General features: G+C 39.7%; 1 protein-coding gene across 4 annotated transcripts; it reads left to right on the top strand.

The window, feature by feature from the left end:
* The first annotated feature begins 32 nt into the window (after positions 1 to 32).
* Positions 33 to 20750, top strand: TDG (thymine DNA glycosylase). Of its 4 annotated transcripts, none has more exons than XM_065402141.1 (10): positions 33 to 165; positions 6088 to 6236; positions 10346 to 10563; positions 11080 to 11149; positions 14551 to 14686; positions 14774 to 14856; positions 14940 to 15034; positions 16190 to 16361; positions 16696 to 16824; positions 18422 to 20750. In XM_065402141.1, exons 1-10 carry the CDS (start codon positions 53 to 55, stop codon positions 18553 to 18555), a joined length of 1299 nt encoding a protein of 432 aa, XP_065258213.1. In that variant the 5' UTR covers positions 33 to 52; the 3' UTR covers positions 18556 to 20750. The 4 variants fall into 4 exon arrangements, with proteins under 4 accessions (XP_065258213.1, XP_065258238.1, XP_065258230.1 ...); XM_065402166.1 differs by lacking the exon at positions 33 to 165 and adding an exon at positions 174 to 289; XM_065402158.1 differs by lacking the exon at positions 33 to 165 and adding an exon at positions 1859 to 1909.
* Positions 20751 to 21183: the final 433 nt, after the last annotated feature.

Genomic DNA, 21183 nt, shown 5'->3' with positions numbered 1-21183 from the left:
GCAGCTGCTACGGAACTACGTCCATTGCCAGTCTGTCCTCGCTTCCCCGCAAATGGGAGATCCCCATAGGGAGCCGCTGCTGCAAGGCCCCCTTCCAAACTGGCTGGGGAGAGAGGATGCTGCGGTGATTAGGGAGGCACCCTCACTGGTCCCTTGTTTGGCTCCGTAAGTCTGTGTTCATTCATATCCCTGAGTGGTCTAACGCATCCCTCAGAGACTCTCTGCTCTATCCTTAATACACGACAGTGGCCTAAAGGCTTAGCCCACTGTAGCAACCCACCCCCCTGAGGTAAGATTAGCATTAACTGAGTGATTACATTAACAATAAAATACTGTAGTAATAGGATACTACTAGTAATTGTAGTTATGTTAACAATCCAGGAACAGTATAGGAATTGCCAAGGTTCAGAACGTTTGGTGTTTTTCATTAGTTGTCCCGAGTTCTTGGCGTTGTGTAATTATGAGAGAATCTCCGCTTTTGGTTTATTTATTTATTTATTTTATTTTTTAAAGTTTCTAACCCTGGTGATTGTGGGGAGAAAGCTTGGAAATATGATTACTAAAGGCTCAAAGATAAGAAGGCAAATATTTTTATGTCAGTCTCATATTTGGGGCCTGATTGGGGATTTTTTATGCTTTGTGATAGCAGAACTGTAGTTCTATGGTAACACTAGTTGTCTTGTTACAACAATATAGGCCCTAGTCCTGCAAACATTTACCTGCCATCTTAACTTTATTTGTGTGAACCATGATCTAGCAAAGCACTTTTGCATGTGCTTACCTTTAAGCATAAATAGCCCTGTTGGCTTCAATGGGCCTAGTCACATGCATACAGGAAAGCATAGGTACAAATGTTTGCATGATCAGAGCCACAGTAGCCATATGTCAAGTATCAGGAGGTAGCCGTGTTAGTCTGTATCCACAAAAACAACAAGGAGTCCGGTGGCACCTTAAAGACTAACAGATTTATTTGGGCATAAGCTTTCGTGGGTAAAAAATCCACTTCTTCCGATGCATGAAGAAGTGAGGGTTTTACCCATGAAAGTTTATGCCCAAATAAATTTGTTAGTCTTTAAGTAGCCATATGGAAATATACTAGTCCTCTATCGTAACTCTATAAGCTGCAGTGTTAAGAACTGTTACTGTGGAATACAGTGGTATTTTCTTTTAAAGGCTTTGGCATGTCCTTTAACAGTTACTATAGACTGCTTATTGGATTTCTTCTCTTGCCTTGTGTGATTTTACTTTTGGGGCATGCACTTGCATTGATGTGCACAGAGCAACCAGTAGTATGGGCAGGTTAGATGGACTGTCTGGCAAACACTGATCACATTCTGTCTTTATTCTCCCAAATAAGAAGTACACAGGCGCTTTTTAACGTCTTATGGTCAGCGATGCCTTAACTGTGAATCCTACTTCACTGTGGCTCCGTTTGAGAGCCCCATGTACTAGGAATGTCAATAGATTACGGATCCCCTCTCTCTAGCCCCAAGAATCTCAGAGCGTTTCGCATTCGAGTCTGTGATCATGTCTAGTGTGGACCCAGTCGCGAATGTAGCCCGGTGACCACCCCCGCCCCCCTTGTGCTGCCAAGAGAAAAGGCCTGAAAGTGGGAGGGAGTCAGAGAAAACTGGAGCCATGACACAATCCCGGCGCATGTCAAGCGTTCTGGGTCTGTCATTTAACAGGCTGCGGGGCGGGGGGAAATCAGTCATCCAACAGGCTGCTGTGGTACGTTCCGGTCCTTGACCCCGCCCCCTTTCCCGTCTCCTTTCACCCTATTTCGCCTCTTCTGCCTTCTCCCCACCCCCGCAAGCCTCGTGATCATGGCCCGGCGGGTGCCTGATCCGGATTGGCTGCCCTGCCCCACGTGACCGCTCGCTCGGCTGGCAGGTCGGCGGCGCTGTGTGTAAGAGGCGGAAGGGGCCGGGGGGGTTGCGCGGGGAGGGGGCAGCGGACGGGTTCTGCTGCTGGTGCTCACGGCAGCCCGCTAGGCCGGACGCACCAGCGCCCGGGGATGGAAGCCGAGGAGCCGGGCAGGTACACGGGGCAGCCGGGCCTAGACCTGGCGCGGGGAGGCCCCTGCCGCTGCTCAGCCCCCCGAGCCGGCTGCCCGGCTCCCAACGGCCGGGCCCCGCGCATGGTGACGTAGGCGGGGCGGGGGCTGGACAGCCGCAGGGATGGTGTCCAGCGGGCGCTCGGCTCGTCTGTCCGCGGGGGGTGAAGGGGGTAGAGCGGGAGGTGATTGTGGATGGATGTGTGTGTGTGGGGGTGTATGGATACTAAGGGTGTATGGAGCAATGAGCTGTGGATGGGGGGGATGTCTCTGTATAGACTAAGGGTTTATGGCGCAGAGCAGGGACCTGTGTCTGTGAGTGGGAGTTTGTGCCCATATGTGGGGGATGTATTGAGCAGGGACTCTATGTTGGGCAGGTCTATGAGTATATATGGGGAGGCATATCTGGAGTAGGAGTCTCTGTGTACAGGTTGCAGGAGTGTCACTGATGTCACTGGCCAGTGCTTGGTACAATATTGCTTAAAGATGCTAAACAGTGTGAGCTGTGGCTAATTGCCTCAAATCACCTAGGAACCTATACCATCTTGCAACCCAGAGTGCTTCACGCACTCGGCATGTGTTAGATAAAATAATTTGATGGAAGATTAAGTACATTCAAAGTGGGCAAAAGTCAGGTAATTCTAATTGTTGTACAGACGCTCCCTGAATTTTGCGTAATTCGGAAACGTATATCTGACCATTACGCCCCAAAAAAAACCCTATTTCTAGCTTATGGAACTTTTTCCGTAAGTGTGGATTTGCGTAACCCAGGGGGTGTCTGTATGTAGTGTTATTCTAGCCATGTCGGTCCCAGGATATAAGGTAGTAAGGTAATATCTTTTACTCAACCAAGTTGGTGAGAGAGACAAGCTTTCGAGTTCAGGTCAGAGTTTTGTATAAGCTCAAAAGCTTGTCTCTCTCTCCAACAGAAATTGGTCCAATAACACATGTTATCTCACCCACCTTGTATCAATTAATTCTAAGGCTTGGTCTACACTACAGAGTTAGGTCGTTGTATGGCAGCTTACATCAAGCTAACTCTGTAAGTGTCTACACTACAATGTTGCTCCCACTCAGTGGTTCCCAAACTGGGGTTTGTGAACTCCTGGGGGTTCATGAAATGTTACAGGGAGTTCTTGGGGGGGGGGGAGGGAATCCTTAATGGCGGACAGAGCTATCCGTAGGGAGCACGGGGCCAGCAGCCCAGAGCCTTGGGGACTTCCAAGAACTAAGCAGATCAAAGCAAGCATATCTATCACACTGAGGAGATTTAAACTTCAAGACTCCTTATACGAAATAGAAAGGGAGGTGGATATTTTTTGCTGTTTTTAAAATTAAATAGGCTGCTAGCATTGTTCTTAAATTATTATGAAGAACAAGTTTAAGCTCTGTTGTAACGTACGTTGTTTGCCTGGACTGCTCAAGACCTGAATGCTTGTGTAAGAAGACCTCTTTAAGTTGGCTTCTTAAATACCTTCATGCTGTTTCACATCTGATACTCCTTGATGAAACATAGGAGCCAGAGGCGCCAGTGCAGGGGGGGGTGACGAGGGTCATGTGCTGCCCCCACGTCGGCGTGCCCCCCCCATGGGTCCCTCCCCTTTTTTTCTGGCGGTGCCCCACACTTTTCCAGCGGTGCTCCCCAGTTCCTGGGGTGTGTGGGGGCTTTGCCCCGTACCCCTTTTTCCCACTGGCACCTCTGATAGGAGCCTTGTCTTATAACAGGCTTAATCAAAAGTGATACAAGCTACAAAAGTGAGATCTTGGAAGAGTGTTGCTGTTTTCATAATGTACTAAAAATACTGTAATGATAAATAATAATAAATAGTGTGTAATAAGCATGTCATAAAAACAAATTTTATATTTCCAAGATCACTGCTTTTATAATTTATGCTGAGGTATGGGAGAAAATCCCTGGAAATATTCATTTTTAGGAGGGGGGTTCACAAGACTTGACATTTTAGTGAAAGGGGTTCATGGGTTGTTAAAGTTTGGGAACCACTGCTTCCACTGATGTGGGTCCCCCACTACACCGACCTAATAATTCCACCTCCGCGAGAGGTGTAGCACTTTGCTTGATGTAGTTATGGTGACATAGTGTCTGTGTAGGCGCTGCGTTATTTAAATTTCCTGTTGGTTGTCAGCTCTGCACAGGACTCACCACTGTCAGTGCCCCCCACAGTTAAGTTGGTGGAAGCGCTCCTGGTGAGGATGCACACCACAGACATAGGGGGCATAGTATGGCCACGAACCACTGCAGTAACTACTGACTTAGGTCGACTTATTTTGGTAGCGTAGGCAAGGCCAAAGTAGTAAACAACACTTCCTTATCTACTTTCTCTATACCAGTCATGATTTTATAGACCTCCCCTTAGCCATCTCTTTTCCAAGCTGAAAAGTCCCAGTTTTATTAATCTCTCCTCATACGGAAGCCATTCCATACTCCTAATCATTTTTGTTGCTCTTTTCTGAACATTTTCCAATTCCAATATATCTTTTTTTGAGATGGGGCGACCACACCTGCACACAGTATTCAAGATGTAGGCGTACCATGGATTTATATAGAGGCAACATGATATTTTCTGTCCTACTATCTATCCATTTCTTAATTATTCCCAGCATTCTGTTCGCTTTTTTGACTGCCACTGCACATTGAGTGGATGTTTTCAGAGAACTATCCACAATGACTCCCAAGATCTTTCTTGAGTGGTAACAGCTAATTTAGATGCCATCATTTTATATGTATAGTTGGGATTATGCTTTTCAGTGTGCATTACTTTGCATTTATCAATATTAAATTTCATCTGCCATTTTGTTGCCCAGTCACCCAGTTTTGGGAGATCCTTTTATAGCTCTTTACAGTCTGCCTGTATCTTAACTATCTTTAGTAATTTTGTATCATCTGCAAATTTTACCACCTCACAGTTTACCCCTTTTTCCAGATCTTTTATGAATATGTTGAATAGGACTGGTCCCAGAACAGACCCCTGGGGGACACCACTATTTACCTCTCTTCACTCTGAAATTGACCATTTATACCTACCCTTTGTTTCCTATCTTTTAACCAGTTACCAATCCATGAGAGCACCTTCCCTCTTATCCCGTGGCAGCTTCCTTTGCGTAAGAGCCTTTGGTGAGGGACCTTGTCAGAGGCTTTCTGAAAATCTTGATACACTATATCCACTGGATCCCTTGGTCCACATGCTTGTTGACCCCCTCAAAGAATTCTAGTAGATTAGTGAGGCATGATTTCCCTTTACTAAAACCATGTTGACTCTTCCTCAACAAAGTATGACTTTTACCAAAAATACCCCTAAATCTCTACTTCTGGGGACCCACTGCCCGGGGGGCTCTGCTCCAGTGCTGGGGGTTGACTCTCTCCTCCTTTTCCCCCCCCCACCCCCCCGCCGGCTGCTGCTCCCGGGGACCGCTCTCCAGACGGCTGCTGCTCAGGTGGTCCCCAGGGCACCCCAGAGCCAGATGTCGAGGGCCACCCGAGCAGCAGCCAGTGCGGCTGGCCCCGGGGACCGATGGAGCAGCTGGCCCTGGGTCGCTCCAGCAGTGGCCAGTGCGACTGGCTGTGGGGTACCTGAGCAGCTGGTCCAGCTGCTGCGGAAGTCGTGGAAAGTCACAGAATCTGTGACTTCCGTGACCTCCGTGAAAGAATCGCAACCTTTAGTTATAATTGAGTTATAGGAAAGTGGGAGAAAATAAGGCGTATATTTAATGTGACTGGAATATTCTGATTCTTGTATGCTTAATATTAAATTAATTAAAAGGGAGATGGGGTGTTCAGCAATGTTTGATTCCCACTATGTGATCAGAAGCATTGGCCATTTAATGGAATTGGATATTCTACATGTTGCTGTAATAGACTGTAACTGGAGAATATAACATGCAGTGTATGCCAACCCTGGTTAAGAATGCCATGATTTTATTTTGATTAAGTAATGTACTGAACAGGTTATAAACTTAAGACAGTTCTGAGAGATTAATGTTATATGGCTAACAATTAATTATTTTTTTTAAAGATATTATTCTCCTCTTCAGCAAGCTCAAGCATTTTATACTTTTCCATTCCATCAAATGATGACTGCAGCTCCTAACATGGAAATTATGAATGAACAACAGACTGTAGAGGGCATTCCAGATCCAAACTTTACTCAAGAACCTATTCAAGGTAGTGTGACCAAATTAATATAAATTATATATTTTATAAAGTTAAAATCTTGATTAACGAGGCTGAAAATGAAATTGATACTTAGTAGTTGATTTTCAAGGATGATTTGTCTTAATAATTTGCTTCTCTAATCTCCTGGTTTTTCTCTTTTTGGCACTTTTTGAACAAGTGTTCAGAAACTTGTTTTTTGTAACATGCTGCATGTGTATAGGAAAATACAAAGCAAACCCTGGTTGTAGTTTTGACATTGCTCAGGCTTGCCAAATTCTGATCTTTCATGATGAGTGATAATTTTCATAGGCGAGTAAACTACGATTAGTTGATTTTTGTGTTGTGGTTTTTCTAAATCAGTCATCATGGTAAAAGGCCGGCAGCTAGACTTTTTGCTTCAGCTAGTAAATGCTCATAGCAATTTTGTAAAATTTAGCATAGTAGGATCTTGTTTTACTGCAAGTCTTTATTAGGGTTACATATTTAATTAGTGTTTTTGTGGTGCATTATAATCATCTGAATTTGTAATTACTATTTTAAAAACTAACTTTAACCCACCTACAAATATGAGAAGGCTAGAAACCATTTCTTGAGATACATTTCAGTTCTGTGCTCTGGGCATTTCTAGGTAGCCCCTATTATCTTCTTTCTTTAACCTTCATATACACCTCTACCCCGATATAACGCTGTCCTCAGGAGCCAAAAAATCTTACCGCGTTATAGGTGAAACCACGTTATATCGAACTTGCTTTGATCCACCGGAGTGCGCAGCCCCGCCCCCCCGGAGCACTGCTTTACCGCGTTATATTTGAATTCATGTTATATCGGGTCACGTTATATCGGGGTAGAGGTGTATATTTTCTATTTATTAGTTTTGGTGATAAGTATGCCAGAATGGGAGCCTGTGTAATAGTGTCACCGTATTGCTTACTACTTGTAATATCTGCCATACTTGAATAATGCTAACATAATGCAAGAATGTTAAATCTGGGATGATGGCATCCCAGGCCTAATTGTGTGCCACATCTACATAAATATTTACTTTCACAATAGTTGCTGTAACCCTTGGCAAGATGAAATTGTATAGTGAATCTTCATCTTCTAGTTCAAGCAGTAAATGCTCTGGTCACTCTAACAGAGACACTATATTATTCACTACAGTTAGTGCACAACTATAATATTGTATTTAGTACAGTTAGGCCTCTCTTGCATGGGGAGAGTTACATGTTGTGATGAGGAAACAGTGTCTTTTAATTACACTTCCATTTTGCTTTAGGTATTCCAATAGTGTTCTGTTATTGAGCTATTCCAGGTCTTGCTGTGAACACTGAGAATTAGGTTAAGTCTCCACAGGCTCATTAGCAGGGCTTGAAAAACTAACTAGACACCTACTAACAAGAGGACTAAACCTACTCTCCCGAGATAGATATGAAAGACCAGGGTGGTGTGACTTCTCCGGTGAGAAGCCCATCAACTGCCAGCCTTGAGAAGGGAGAGGTTTTTGGGATTTCCTGTTAGGATGCTGTCCTTGGACCCTTCTTGGGAGCGCCATCTGTAGTGATAGTCTGGGTAGTAAGTGTCTGATAAATTTGAAATTCAACCCTGTTTTAGCTGCTGGGATTGAGGAAGACATTGCTCTTCTCCCTTGAGAGTCTGGCTACTGGGAGTAGGGGTGGGTCTCTTCTATTCTGTGACTACTGGCAAAGGAGAGGAAGAGGGAGGGAAATCGGTTGTTCTACTGCTCCCACAGACTTCAATTTTTTGGGTCCTACTTCCTTGTGAATAACTCGGTGCCTGACTGCTGTTGCTTATAGCTTTCCTAAATAGCAGCAACAAGAGTGTGAAATTAACATGATTCTTGACATCAAGCTGCCCACTGCAGTTCTGCCACAGATGCACCAGGGATGTCTGCAGACTCAGGAAGGCAGTGTGTCTCCATTATATTTTTCTCATCTCAAAGATTATCCTCATGCTGAAAGTTTTTAAAAAATAAAATAAAATATCCTAAATTTTGCATTCATTGATGGGGTTAGACTTACCACTTGCCACTGTTAAATGGGCATTTGAGTTTTTCAAGCCCTGTTCATTAGAGTCACCATGTTAGGATGTCAAGTATCAGAGTGGCAGCTTAAAGACTAACAGATTCTTCAGAGAAGTGGGGGTTTTTACCCACGAAAGCTTATGCCCAACTAAATTTGTTAGTCTTTAAGGTGCCACCGGACTTCTCAATGTTAGGATGGTGGGCAGAAAGTCATCACTAGGATCACATGTCATGACCAAGGTAGTGTCCGAACTGATAGTAAATATAGAAATTCTAGGTTATATGTTTATAAAGATTTTTCTCAACTGCATGAATTACTTTCTGTTCATATATATCCTAGATAACAAATTCCCCTCTGGTCTCACTTTGTCAAATGGAAAGGATAATGGTGCACTCAAGTTTAAAGTTATGCCTCACTGGGGGATGTCTGTTCAGAGAAGGATAAACTCTAAACAGATTGTGCAATTTTATTTAGATTTCCTCTATATGCTGTAGGGCTGGTTTTGTGGTAGAGGCAAGCTTATATCTTGTATGTTATCTTTATTTATCTTCCCTCTTTCTTTTGATATACTATTCACCCAGCACCCTGAAGTATGCTAGGTGCTGAGAAACTGTGATCTCTAGTCATCAGCCTTTGTGTGTATATATAAGCTGAGGTCCCCTATAGCAGAGTAGAACTTAGCACTGCTTCTGCCTCCACCCACAAAACAAAAGAAAAGCTTCTGAAATTTTCTTACCTCTTGAAGTGTTTCCAAGGGACTGGTGTATATGGCATATTAGCCTAAATTATCTGCGTGGCTACTGCTATCTTGATTTGTATTCTGTAGCCACAACATTGTACTTTCTTCCACCGTGAGAACTGAAGTAGTGGTAGTTTGGTCAGGGTTGATTTTTTTTTTTTTTTTTTTTTCCAATTTATATTGACTTTTGTCCCAAAAATAAGGGGAGGGAGACAAAAAGAACAGGAAAGGAAGGGGGGCATGGAGGGGAAAGGAGAGCAACATCTCAGTTTCCATCTGCTTGGAATTACTAAAGATTTTTAGAAAGTCAGACCAAATATTTTCAAATTTATTTGAGATCCCTCTTCTCTGAAATATTACCTGCTCTTTAGCTGCTGGTCAGCAAAGTAGTTGTGCCAAGCTTCCCCGTGGAGGCTGTCTGCTCTGCTATCTAAGCAATATGAGCTGGTGGCCTTTTTTGTTTTTTAAATAAATTTTACTATGCATTCATAGTGGCTACTCTGATTATATGTGCATGTAGTTTTTGCTCTGCATGTATTTTCAACATGGAAGAACTTTTAAAGGTTTTGTTTGTTTTCTGAACAATTCTCAAATAGTGAGATAAGATAGGGGCAGCTAAGCATATAAGAAAATATGAGAAACTCTCAGTATTTACTGTGGCTATCAAGCGTGTAACTCTTCAAGTCAGTTATAATTTATAGCTGAACTATGATGTGTGTCTATAAAGGGTTATCCGTAAAACTTAAATTCTCTAGTAAAGTCCCAGATGGCCAAATAATTAGCAATAGGCATAGTTAATAAGGCGGTATGGTAGGAAACTTGTATGTGGACTTTTCTTGAGAACATGTTACATTTTCTATAAAGTAACCATTTTTGTGTGTGATACTCATTAAGCCAGAACCATGGTTTTGATTTAGGGGATCCTGTCAAGTGATATTCCCAATGAGATAAAGTAGCACTCCATTGGACAATGAGTCTAATTTTCATCCCTAGCAAATGAAACCAAATGCTCCCCTTTTACATGTCCAGCAACTGTCAAAGCAAAATATGCCAGTACTGTCGGTCAGCATGAACCTAAACCTCCACAACTTCACTTTCTGACATGGGCTAGTGCTGTTCTCAGACCGAACCTGGAATACAGAATTTCAGCTGAAGGCTGTTTTATGTAAGGATTATTTTGCATAAATATTATGAAGATGAGAACAGTTTTTAGTAGACAAGTTAAAATTTGAGCAGCATATTTTTGTATTAATGTTTGACCTCAATATTATTAAAAACAGTTCTACTACACTTTTAGAAAAGCCATGCAAAAAGGAATCTATTACTTTGTGTTTCAGAAGTTACAAAGGGAAGGAAGAGAAAAACCAAATCAACAGAGCCAAAAAAACCAGCTGCTAAAGCAGCTAAATCAACTAAATCAAAAGGCAAACAAGAGAAGATCACAGATACATTCAAAGTCAAAAGAAAAGTGGATCGTTTTAATGGTGTGTCTGAAGCTGAACTTTTGACCAAGACTCTTCCTGATATTTTGACCTTCAATCTGGATATTGTAATTGTAAGTCATACATTTTAAGTAACATTTTGAAGTCTGTAACTCATGAATTATGATTTACTTTACTGTTTATCTAGCATTTTCATGATGAGGCTTCACAGGATAAAGTAACATCCAAGTTGTTGTTTGTGTACTCTCTGTCAAGGATTATAGTAACAGCGTTCTGGTTTATGAAAAAATCTTAAATTTAAATATGAGGGAAGGCAGAAACTGTTCATACTATTATTGAGTGTTCTTTCCTTATTGTTTTCCCCCTAAATGCTACACCTAACTGTTGTAAAATATATGTTGCCGTAATGTTATAACATTATACCTATAAATTGAGTTCTTGTCTTAAATTTTTTAAATCTTGAAATAATTGAAAATTGTTAATTGAGCTGTGATTAATAGGTTTGACAAATGCATTATTATGCAAGATTTGCAAGTAATTAGATCAGTTTAAAAGTATTCCCTTTTCCCTTCATTATTTTAATAGTTATGTTTTTGAAGCTACAATTTACTTAATGCTTTGCTCTGTAGATTGGCATAAACCCGGGTTTAATGGCAGCCTACAAAGGGCATCATTACCCTGGACCTGGAAACCACTTTTGTAAGTTTATTGTTCTTTTCTTTTTATTGGGATTTGCAGAATTCTGTCATAATGTGACAATTTAAATGAGGCTGTTTGTATTTTCAATTTTTTAAACACTCTCAGCATTGTCTGTAATTTAATGACAGGCACATACTACTATGTTCTATCATATAAAGCCACACAAACAAAACAAAGATGGATCATCAATGATTCCTCTGGTCTTGTTTATAAATGCGGGTTCAGAATTATGTAAACATAGTTACAGGATTATATAATTGGAAAAAACAATTTTGTTTAATCTTAGTTTATTACAGCATATAATTAAATCAAAATCAAATTACAAGCATTTGAGTTTTCATGGCTTTTTTTATGTCAGCAGTCACCAACTTTCAGAATAAAAACAGAAAAGAAAAAAAAAACAACCCCATCTTTCCCAAATATAATTTTCTGAATGCCCTACCAATTCTGTATTTACCTCTTTATTAACAAACCTCCTAGATGTCTGAATAAAACACAAACCCATTTTCCCCCTCCCCTTCCAATTCACCAAACTGGTAGTTTCTAACATTAATGGTACACCATATTTGAAGTTTAAAAAAAAAAAAAAAAAAAAATACTGCCATATCTTTACAACTGCCTCATATTTATTTTAATAATTCTGGACACTTTTTTTCATTTTTCATCTGAATGTTGCTATTGGGGTAGAAGGGAGAAGTACAAAATTTGACTTAATTTGTGATTCACTGTAAACAAACTAGGGCTTATCTACCACTTCCTGTTGTAGGTAGGTGCATAGCTTGTTTTCAGGGTTCTTTATAAAAGACTGTCTGCCCTTGATCTGTGTGAGCACCTGTTGATGATAACAGGAGTGATAAATCCAGATTAAAGGCTGTGTATGAGACACAAGTCTGGTGCCTACATCTTGTACTGGGTTTTTGTGTTAGTGGATTTTTCATTTATTTTCCTCTGAAATGAGTGTCACGCTGTCTAGAGTGGCTCGCAACTTTGAGTGCCTACCTCAGGGCAGACACCCCAAAGTGGCCTACTGTTCTATAATTAGACTTCACCAAGCCAGTAACAAATGTGAACTCCTGGATTATTACAACAATCTTAACACTGAGTCACAGACAGTACCCTTAGACTCTCCAGTCTATTTTGCCACCCAGACAAACTGGACTTAATGGAAAATGGTCACTTACATAAAAAAAATCACACCACATTCAGGTTGCTTCCAGTCCCATGAGACCAGTCACTTATCCCTGATCAATTGGTACCCTAGGTCTTACACCAAAGACAGTGCCTATAGCCAGTCCTGTAATAAACTGTCTAAATGTTTATTAACTAAGAAAAAAGAAATGTGTTATTTACAGGTTAAAGCAAGTAAACATACATACAAATGAGTTTGCATCTAAATCTTAAGCGTGACAGAATTGTAGTGATCTATCTATTCAAATTGTCTTTCAGGGCAGACCCTGGAGGATCTCTGGGGATGTCTGGCTTCAATTTAGAGTCTCTGGGCCCTTCAGAGTTCAAAAAGATGCAGTTTCTTCTTGACAGGGATTTGTATTCCTTTCCCCCAGAGTACAAGATGATGGGACGAGTTTAGGTGGAGGGGGAGCAATAAACAGTCTTTTGTCCTCTGATGTTCCACAGCGGTTTGTCAGTGTCTATGGGCCTTCTTTGGTTGGGCAGGAGATAACACCTCCTGTGACAATCTAGTATTTCACACTCGATAATGTTTTTCTCCTGACTGGAGAGATTTACTGTTTCAGAGCAAACACTTAAATACTACCTTATAACATGGTCTATAGATATTATAAGTGAGATTAATGCATGCAGCAACATACAAGCATTTCATAGAGTTTAAACACGAAATACATTCTTATAAGACTAATATCTGTTTTGAGCAAAACCAACATACAGGTGGGACCTGATCTGGTCCCCAACTATGAGGTTGTCAGTTCTTAGCTAATGCGTGCAGCCTGGGCAAGAGCTGGCATCTAATCTGCCAGCATCACAATGAGCATTTGACTTAATGTATATTTTATCATGAATCAGTCCAAATGTGTGCATGCTGATAAAACCATTATGTAGTATGAAGATGCTTGTTTACAGTGAGACAAACTAAACTTGTTATTTTAAACTTTTCATGCTACATCAAAAATTGGTGAGAGGCAGAAATAGTACTGAAATACGTAAAATAAGAATTTAAGTATAAAAAAAGTAAGTGTGCTTACTTTATGCTGAAGAGCTCCATGGCAGTGTACAGCACATAACATGACTCAAATACAATAAAATGTTAATCTACTTATTAAAATTCAAACAATCCATGGCCAATACAAATAGACAAGTGATGGCAGGATAAGTTAGTAAATTAGACTAACAATAGGCATGCCGAAAAATATAACGGAAAAAACAACTCTGAAATGGTGGTAATTGGTGTGGGTTTTTAAGTAGGGGGAGAATAACAGATGAACATCAAGGGGAGTGGCTTTCATAGTAAAAATATGATTGGTTGCTGACTAAAGACATGATATCGAGATCCGTAAAAGTCAGGGGATGTGTTGAACATGCGTAGCAGTTCAGAGGAGCCTTGAGGAGATCTCATATCTAGCCAGGGTTTGCACCATTTTGGGTTCCTAACATGAACAGTGTCAACTTGCTTAATATCAGAACAGCCTAGATTTTTTTGAAGACTTTCATTATAAAGTTAACTAACCTTTCAACTTTGTTTGCTTGAACAATATTGCTTTCTTTTCCTGCTCTTTGTTTTGAACCTCTGGTAGTCTGTAGTGGTGTGTCGTTTGGTTTTTTGTTGTTGTTGTTGCTTTTTGTTTTGGCAGCCTCTTTGTTTGTTTTATAGCCCTTGCAGGAAAGGAAAAAATTGCTGAAAATGTGTTCTCTCCAGCACCACAATGAATTCTCCATACCTAGGATAATGCTTCTAATGCTAACTTTGTGGTCCTGGGCTTCACAAGAGGAACCAAACAGAATAATGTGGAAATAGATATTGATCATAGTTGTTCCATTTTTACTTCAGTCATAAAATTAAAGCTCCAAATTTAACTTTTAGGAACAAAGTCCTGTTTATGGAAACAAGGAATCGGGTGGTGGCATTACATTTTTCAGCAGGGATTTTCTATCTTGAAGCGGTATAGAAACAATGCTCACTATAAGCAGTCTTAAAATAAATAAATGTAGACAAGGCAATCATCTTCTGAAATACATGATGTTTGCTTAACATGGAGTATTTCTTTAGCATTCCAATACTATATACTGGGCAGTCCCTTTTTTAAATAGCTTTCATGTTTTTCTTCATTTTAGTATCTCCTTAGAAATAAATATTTCATTATAGTATTTTGGCACCTTGAAGTATTTCGGAATGCATATGAGTAAACTTGTATCTTCTCTCTTCACAGGGAAGTGTCTCTTTTTGTCTGGGCTGAGTGAGGAACAATTGAACCATATGGATGACCACACTTTACCACAAAAATATGGTATTGGATTTACAAACATGGTGGAAAGAACAACACCAGGTAGCAAAGACCTCTCCAGGTAGGAAAATGCAGGATAGTACCATATTTAAACAATGAGTAGTAGCCAAGGTCTTAATCTTGAATGCAATTGTTTTTTCTCATTTAGCAAAGAGTTTCGAGAAGGAGGACGAATTTTGATGCAGAAATTGCAAAAGTATAAACCTCGCATAGCAGTTTTTAATGGAAAATGTGAGAATCTTAGTTTTGAATCATTCTCTCTTTCCAGCAGCCTTCTATGTGGCATATAATGATCTACCTTCATTTCATTTTAGGTATTTATGACATTTTTAGTAAAGAAGTTTTTGGAGTAAAAGTTAAAAAATTGGAATTTGGATTACAGCCCCACAAAGTCCCAGACACAGAAACTGTAAGTTCTTGCAAAGTTATTTCAACACTAGTGAAACCAATGAAACCCACTTACCACCGGTGGTGATTTTTGCCCAAAATGTGTGGGGAAGTGAAGGGGTCTTATTTAAACAAAAGAGAATAGGATTGGGCAAATATAATCCTTTCCTCAGCCAGACTTTTGTAGGGGTTTATAGGTTTACTTTTAGAAATGGTGTATTATTGTCAGCAGGATAGTTACATGCTGAAAGGAGGGGGAGGACGCAGGGAAGGGACAGAGCGGGGACTTGGGGGAAGGGGTGGGAAGAGGCGGGGCTGGGGCTTAGGGGAGGGGGTGGAGTGGGAGCAGGGCCTGGGGCGAAAGGGAGGGTTGAGCACCCCCCTCCCCTCCCAGCTAGAGGGGAAGTCAGCGCCTATGGACTCAAGGATGACCATGACACTAGTCCAAGCATGGGGGAGGGAACACATCATCAGGCACTGTGCTATTAGAGCTAGTAACAAAATTGCTGTATCTGGGCATGCAAGGTGATCGGTACTTTTAAATGCAGCCTTCTAAAGGTTACTTGCAGTTGCACTCTGTTGAATTTTGATGTTTCAATAAAATTCTTTGAGGAAGAGTGTGTTAGTGATGGACTGTAAGTAATGAGTGGACCATAAAGTACTAGCATGGATGGACTATACATAGACTTGATCCACAAACCGTTTTTAAAATACCCCTTTGATGGACACCTTGAATTTTAATATTGTATCTGTTTTAAGGTAAATAACCCCATGTAACATGTTGGTTGTGTTCTAATTAATAAATATTGCAATAAATACATAAACTTATAAATACTATATTAGTCATAAATAAGTATTGTGCTTTATTGGACAAGTCACTTAATTTTTCTGAGTTAGTTTTAAATCTTAGTTTTTCTAGGACAGATCCTCAGGTGGTATAAATTGTCATAGCTCTGTCAGCTGATGATCTTACCTCTCTGTCTGAGGTAAGATCCTCAGCAGGTAAGCGAAAACAAGGAAGTATTACTCCATCTCCTGAGGATTAATTAATGTTTGTACAAAGGCTTACAAATATAAATGTGGTTAAGTGCTTACTTATTCTTGAGTTTTTACATACTGGATGCTTTACTGACCTCTAATTTAGCATTGCTTCCTTTTTGTTGTCTCTCTCGTAAAGCTCTGCTATGTTATGCCATCATCCAGTGCAAGATGTGCTCAATTTCCACGTGCACAGGATAAAGTTCATTATTACATAAAGCTTAAAGATTTAAGGGATCAACTGAAAGGCATTACGCCAAACACAGAGGTGCAGGAGGTGCAGTATACGTTTGACTTACAGCTTGCACAAGGTATAGTGCTTTTTTGGTAATCTTTTCTTAAAATTTATGTGGTAGCCATATCATGAGGTTTGATATGAGATGGATAATAATATATAGAACCAGCAGTTATCAGGGTATAAGGAAATAAAGTATTATAGGAAAGATGTAACTATAGTCCCTCTAATTTACAACAGACTGTGTAGAACTAAGCATGTTACTTATTTCATCTTTTCTTAAAATCTTAATTACCCATTATCTCATGGAAGGTGGGATAAGAACTTGCATGTATACAGTGTTGTGTGATGTAATGTTCATGGTTTACTATTATCCTGAAGATTAACATATTTGAGGCCTTTTTCTCCAGAGGATGCTAAAAAGATGGCAGTTAAAGAAGAAAAATATGATCCGGGTTACGAAGCAGCGTATGGTGGTGCTTATAGTGAGAAAACCCCCTATGAGCATGAACAGTGTAACTTCGCTTCAAATGGAACAGGTAAAAAGTGATACTTGTGGCTTTTAATCCCCAAGTCTTTACATGTGAAAATATACTAGGATTATTTTTCTGCATTTCTACTGTTTTCAGGCAGTTTTTGTTTAAATGCTGTTGTACTTCAAAACTTTAAACTGTTAAATTTATAATTTCTTCTATATCACTTTATCTGGACATTAGGGCCCCCTTTTCTGTTTGGGGGAAAGAGGGGAGACTTTTTTTTTCCTGGACACACACTTGCATTTAAATAAAATATTTTCTGCAACTTCAGCAACTTTCCCAAGATCAGATTTTAGGGATTCTTAAACAAATCTGTTGTGTAAAAATAACTGTAATCATTTACAAGTCATATATGGAAACAACCTAGAAGAGCATCATAATTACCATTTTTGCCATAAATTTACATAGTGCTTTTCATTACAAAAGAAATAGTCATTACCTCTGAACTTCTAATCTAAGAATAGCAAGACCTGACAAGTGATAAAAAAGAGAAATAAGATTATCCTGTTCATCTTGCTACTGGTGACGGAGGATGTATTCAAATGTATTTTTCCTGTATCAGGATGGTTTGTGGTTCCCATATAACTTCATAAATTGATTTGAAGGCTAGTGTAAATGCAGTTTTTTTGTATTAATACACTGTTAAGACTGAGGAATAAAATAAAATTTAAAAAACCACAGACTGTATAGTGTATCCCATTTAATGATGTGTAGGAAACCTTAACTTTTCGTATTCCCCAACTTTTGAGAGCATTGTCTTAACCTTACATCAAACTAGGTTTTGCACTTAACTTTTTCTTGGATTTCTAATTTTAAAGAGACATTGGGTGTGGGGGAGAAAAAAAGAAACGTAGAGCTTATGTATGCTGTGGAGCCTGAATGTTTCCTGACCTGGGTCAGAGCTGCTGTCTTGCAGAGCTTTCACAAATACACAATTTCAGCCCCAAGTGAGTTTGAAAAAACTATTAGCAACAGAAAAAACACAAGGGGAGAATAGAATGAGAGTTGGAACTCTGACTGTAGCAGAATAGCCATAATTAGGAATTCTGGTTTTCACTTCAAACCAAAAATGGAGGAAGTGCCATTGGTCACAACTGAAGAACAGGTTTAAATTCTATATAGGGGAACTAATGAATAATTACCAACTTCTGATAAAGGTCTTTAAATTTCATGTCCTAAGCTTGCGCTCTGATGTAGATTGCTGCCTATATTGCTTCCTGTTCATGATCTTTCAAGTTCATTTCTTGTTCTCATATAATAGCTGGAACACAATGGGGTTTGGTGTGGGGTTATGAAGACTGGGTCGGCAGGATACAAACGAAACTGAGGATTTTTAAATGTGTTTTCTGTGTGTTCATTGCTAGTGAAACAGCTGATTTCTGCTCAAACTTAGTCACAATTCAAATAAACATACTTCATTTTTTAGGAAGTTAACATGGACTAGAGAGTGATCAAGAGTAAATATTGAAAAGGAGTTGCTAATTGAAAAATGCGGGGGGGGAATGCTTGGAAAATTCTTTCATCAAAATGAACTTTTCTGAAACTTTCCTACAGCTATGATGCCAACTAAACTAGTAATACTTTTGTTTGTTTTTTCTAGAAGCGAACAATCTAGGCTACAGTGGGGGGTCATCCTTTGGTGACATTCCTAATGGACAGTGGATGATGCAGTCCTTCACAGACCAGATTCCAGAATTCAGTAACAGTGGGGCACAAGAAGAAAGCAGTGTGTAAAAGCTGCCTCTTTGGCAGCTGTGCATAAATGCTGCAGTTTTAATGCAGTTATCAAGAATGGTACCTCAGTTCTCTAACTGACGCATTTTAATAGTATTTTACCTGTTATTTTATTATAGTCCGAACAAATTGTGTGGTAGATTTAATCCTATGAAGTAGGTAATTTTTAAGGAAATGTCCAACATTTTAAAAGAAAAAAAAATAAAGGTAGCCCTTTTTGTATATGAGTTTTATATTTAACTTACACCATTTCTTGCAGTTTATGACAAACTGCGTTCTCGTATGTGAAGACTGATTTCTTTTGGGGTTACTTTAATTCTGTAATTTGTAGTGCAGTAGTCTGTGGAATTATACTTTTTACTGATTCCTTCATATGGGGGGATATTTCATAACCCTTTTATATGCAGAGAGGAAAATGGGAACATGAAAACCACTTGCTGATTAAGATTACCATTGTTGCTTCACAGTGTAGCCTTGCTCTCACAGGGAATAGGGCTTTTTAAAGTCAACATAGTTACATGAATTGTGCATTTTCAAGGCCTGCCTTCTGTTCTCTGCCACGAGTGAGAGTTTCCCACTTTGCTTTCCAAGCTCCATCCCCATTCAGCTCATTTGCCATTTGGCACCTGAAGCTCTAAGAGACTTGAGACCTCATCTCCCCCACCTTGTAAAGGGGGGAGGAGAATCCAGTTTGTTGAGCGGGGGCAGGGCTTGAAGGCTCCTGGTTAGTTGTCTTGAAATAAGACTGCCTAGTATCAACTTCGCCTTCTAAGAAATAAGGTGGAGCCTGTTGGGCTCTGTGGAGCTGAAGTGCCCTCCCTCTCCTCCACGGCTGGTCTCTGACTTCCCACTTGGTTTACACTGAACAGCTCCTTTATAGTGCAGCAATAGCACTAAATGGGGGGAGAGAGAATACCTCAGTACTGGCCAGATTAGAGAGCATCCTTGCAGAAAATGGGGAGGGCCGTACTCCCTGTAAAATCTAAGAGCAGACACTTATTTGCACATGTCACCAAAAGGGAAAACTAGCATGGGGTTGGAACAGAACTGAGCATAATTCTGAAGATGTTCAGTTCCTTTCCAAAATGGGAAGGAATTGAGAACTATCTCTAAGAGCTTAGGAGGATTTCTCCTCCTTGCTCCCCCAAAAAATAATTATGGTATGAAGTTAGCAGCTGTCTATGGCTTTATGTGAATATAAAGTCAACCCTGGAAAATACAGTCTTCTAAAGTACTTAAATAGTTTGTGTTTCTAGACAAACTTTGACTAATGTGGCCAATGTAATATTCAGGGAGTGAAATGAGTTTTCCATGCTTGGGTATAAAATATCACTGTCTTTCTCTCTTTTGAATAGAAAGGGGAAGATATGGCTTGAAGTAAACGCAATAAGCTGATCAAAACATTTAATGTTTTGGTGATCTTATGAGAGTAGGTGCTTTGTATACTTGAAATATGCACAAACTGTATCTTCTTAATCCAAACCGGTCAGATATTACACTACCAGAAATTTTATCCTTTCTTCCACACTTTGGCAGTTGCCATCATGGATTGAGTGGATCCAGGTAATGTAGAACCTAAGCCTGCTAACAACTTTGGATCTCACACACACAGGAAGCACACTGCCAGCTCAGTGGGAGGCAGGCCTGATGTTTACAGTTCTCTTCCCCAGTTGTGTGTCTTAGTCCTAAGAGAACTTTTTAAATCAAGACAAAATGTGCATTGTGGTTCTGATCATGTTTGTTAGCCTCAGTGTAAAGCTGTTCATTATATGGTCAAAGATCTATGGAAATTGTTCATTTGTTATTTAAAATGTACTGTATCATGTATCACTGTTTACATGGACATGTTCCTGCAGGTGCTCAAAAGTGCCTTGCATCAGGGATTTGTAACAATTCAATTTATTTTTCAACAAAAGAATGTGAAGCATGTAACTACTATTGCTGAGTAGATAGTGCAATAGTACATAACTTCTGTAAAGGTGGTTTTTTAATTTGAAGGGAAAGTTCTGTTCTTTGACAGAGGCGCCTACTAGATTATGTAGGTATAAAGTAGAGTTAAATGTACAATGACCATTTAATTAAATATGACAAGTAACATGTGTGCATTCTCTCAAATTGGTGCTGTAACATGGAGGTTTTAAACCCATCTTGAAAATCTAAAGATGTTTCACAATAAAATCAGGAACTCCATTGGAATATCTTATTGTGTTAGTGTGATATTTTCCCCTCTTACTAGTGATGAGATCTGATTATGACGCATGTAAACACCTGCTGAATGGTTTCACTGTAGTATTTTGAAAATTAGACCTATTGAAATGTTTCTTTCATTTTGGGTTTATGCTGCTTAAAAAAACAGGACTAGAAAAGCTAAAACATCTTGTACTCAACACAAAGTACTGCTGGTATAGATTCAGCAAGCAACTGGAACCTTCTTTAGAGGATACAAGACATTGCATTGAAACCCATTCTGTTTAGTCCTGATTTTCATCTTTGTAAACATCTTAAAATGTTTTTAATCAAGTAAACTAATATCTCACAGTATTACTAGAAACTCAAGCTAATCTGAAGTTTGTATGTATTACCCCCTATATCAGCACAAGTTTATTTTTAGGGTAAAGCTTAAATACT

Source organism: Emys orbicularis, chromosome 1, assembly GCF_028017835.1.
Source record: "Emys orbicularis isolate rEmyOrb1 chromosome 1, rEmyOrb1.hap1, whole genome shotgun sequence".
In the NCBI taxonomy this organism is placed as follows: domain Eukaryota; kingdom Metazoa; phylum Chordata; order Testudines; family Emydidae; genus Emys; species Emys orbicularis.
The sequence above is the reverse complement of the archived record's forward strand: the minus strand, read 5'-3'. Positions and strand labels throughout refer to the sequence as shown.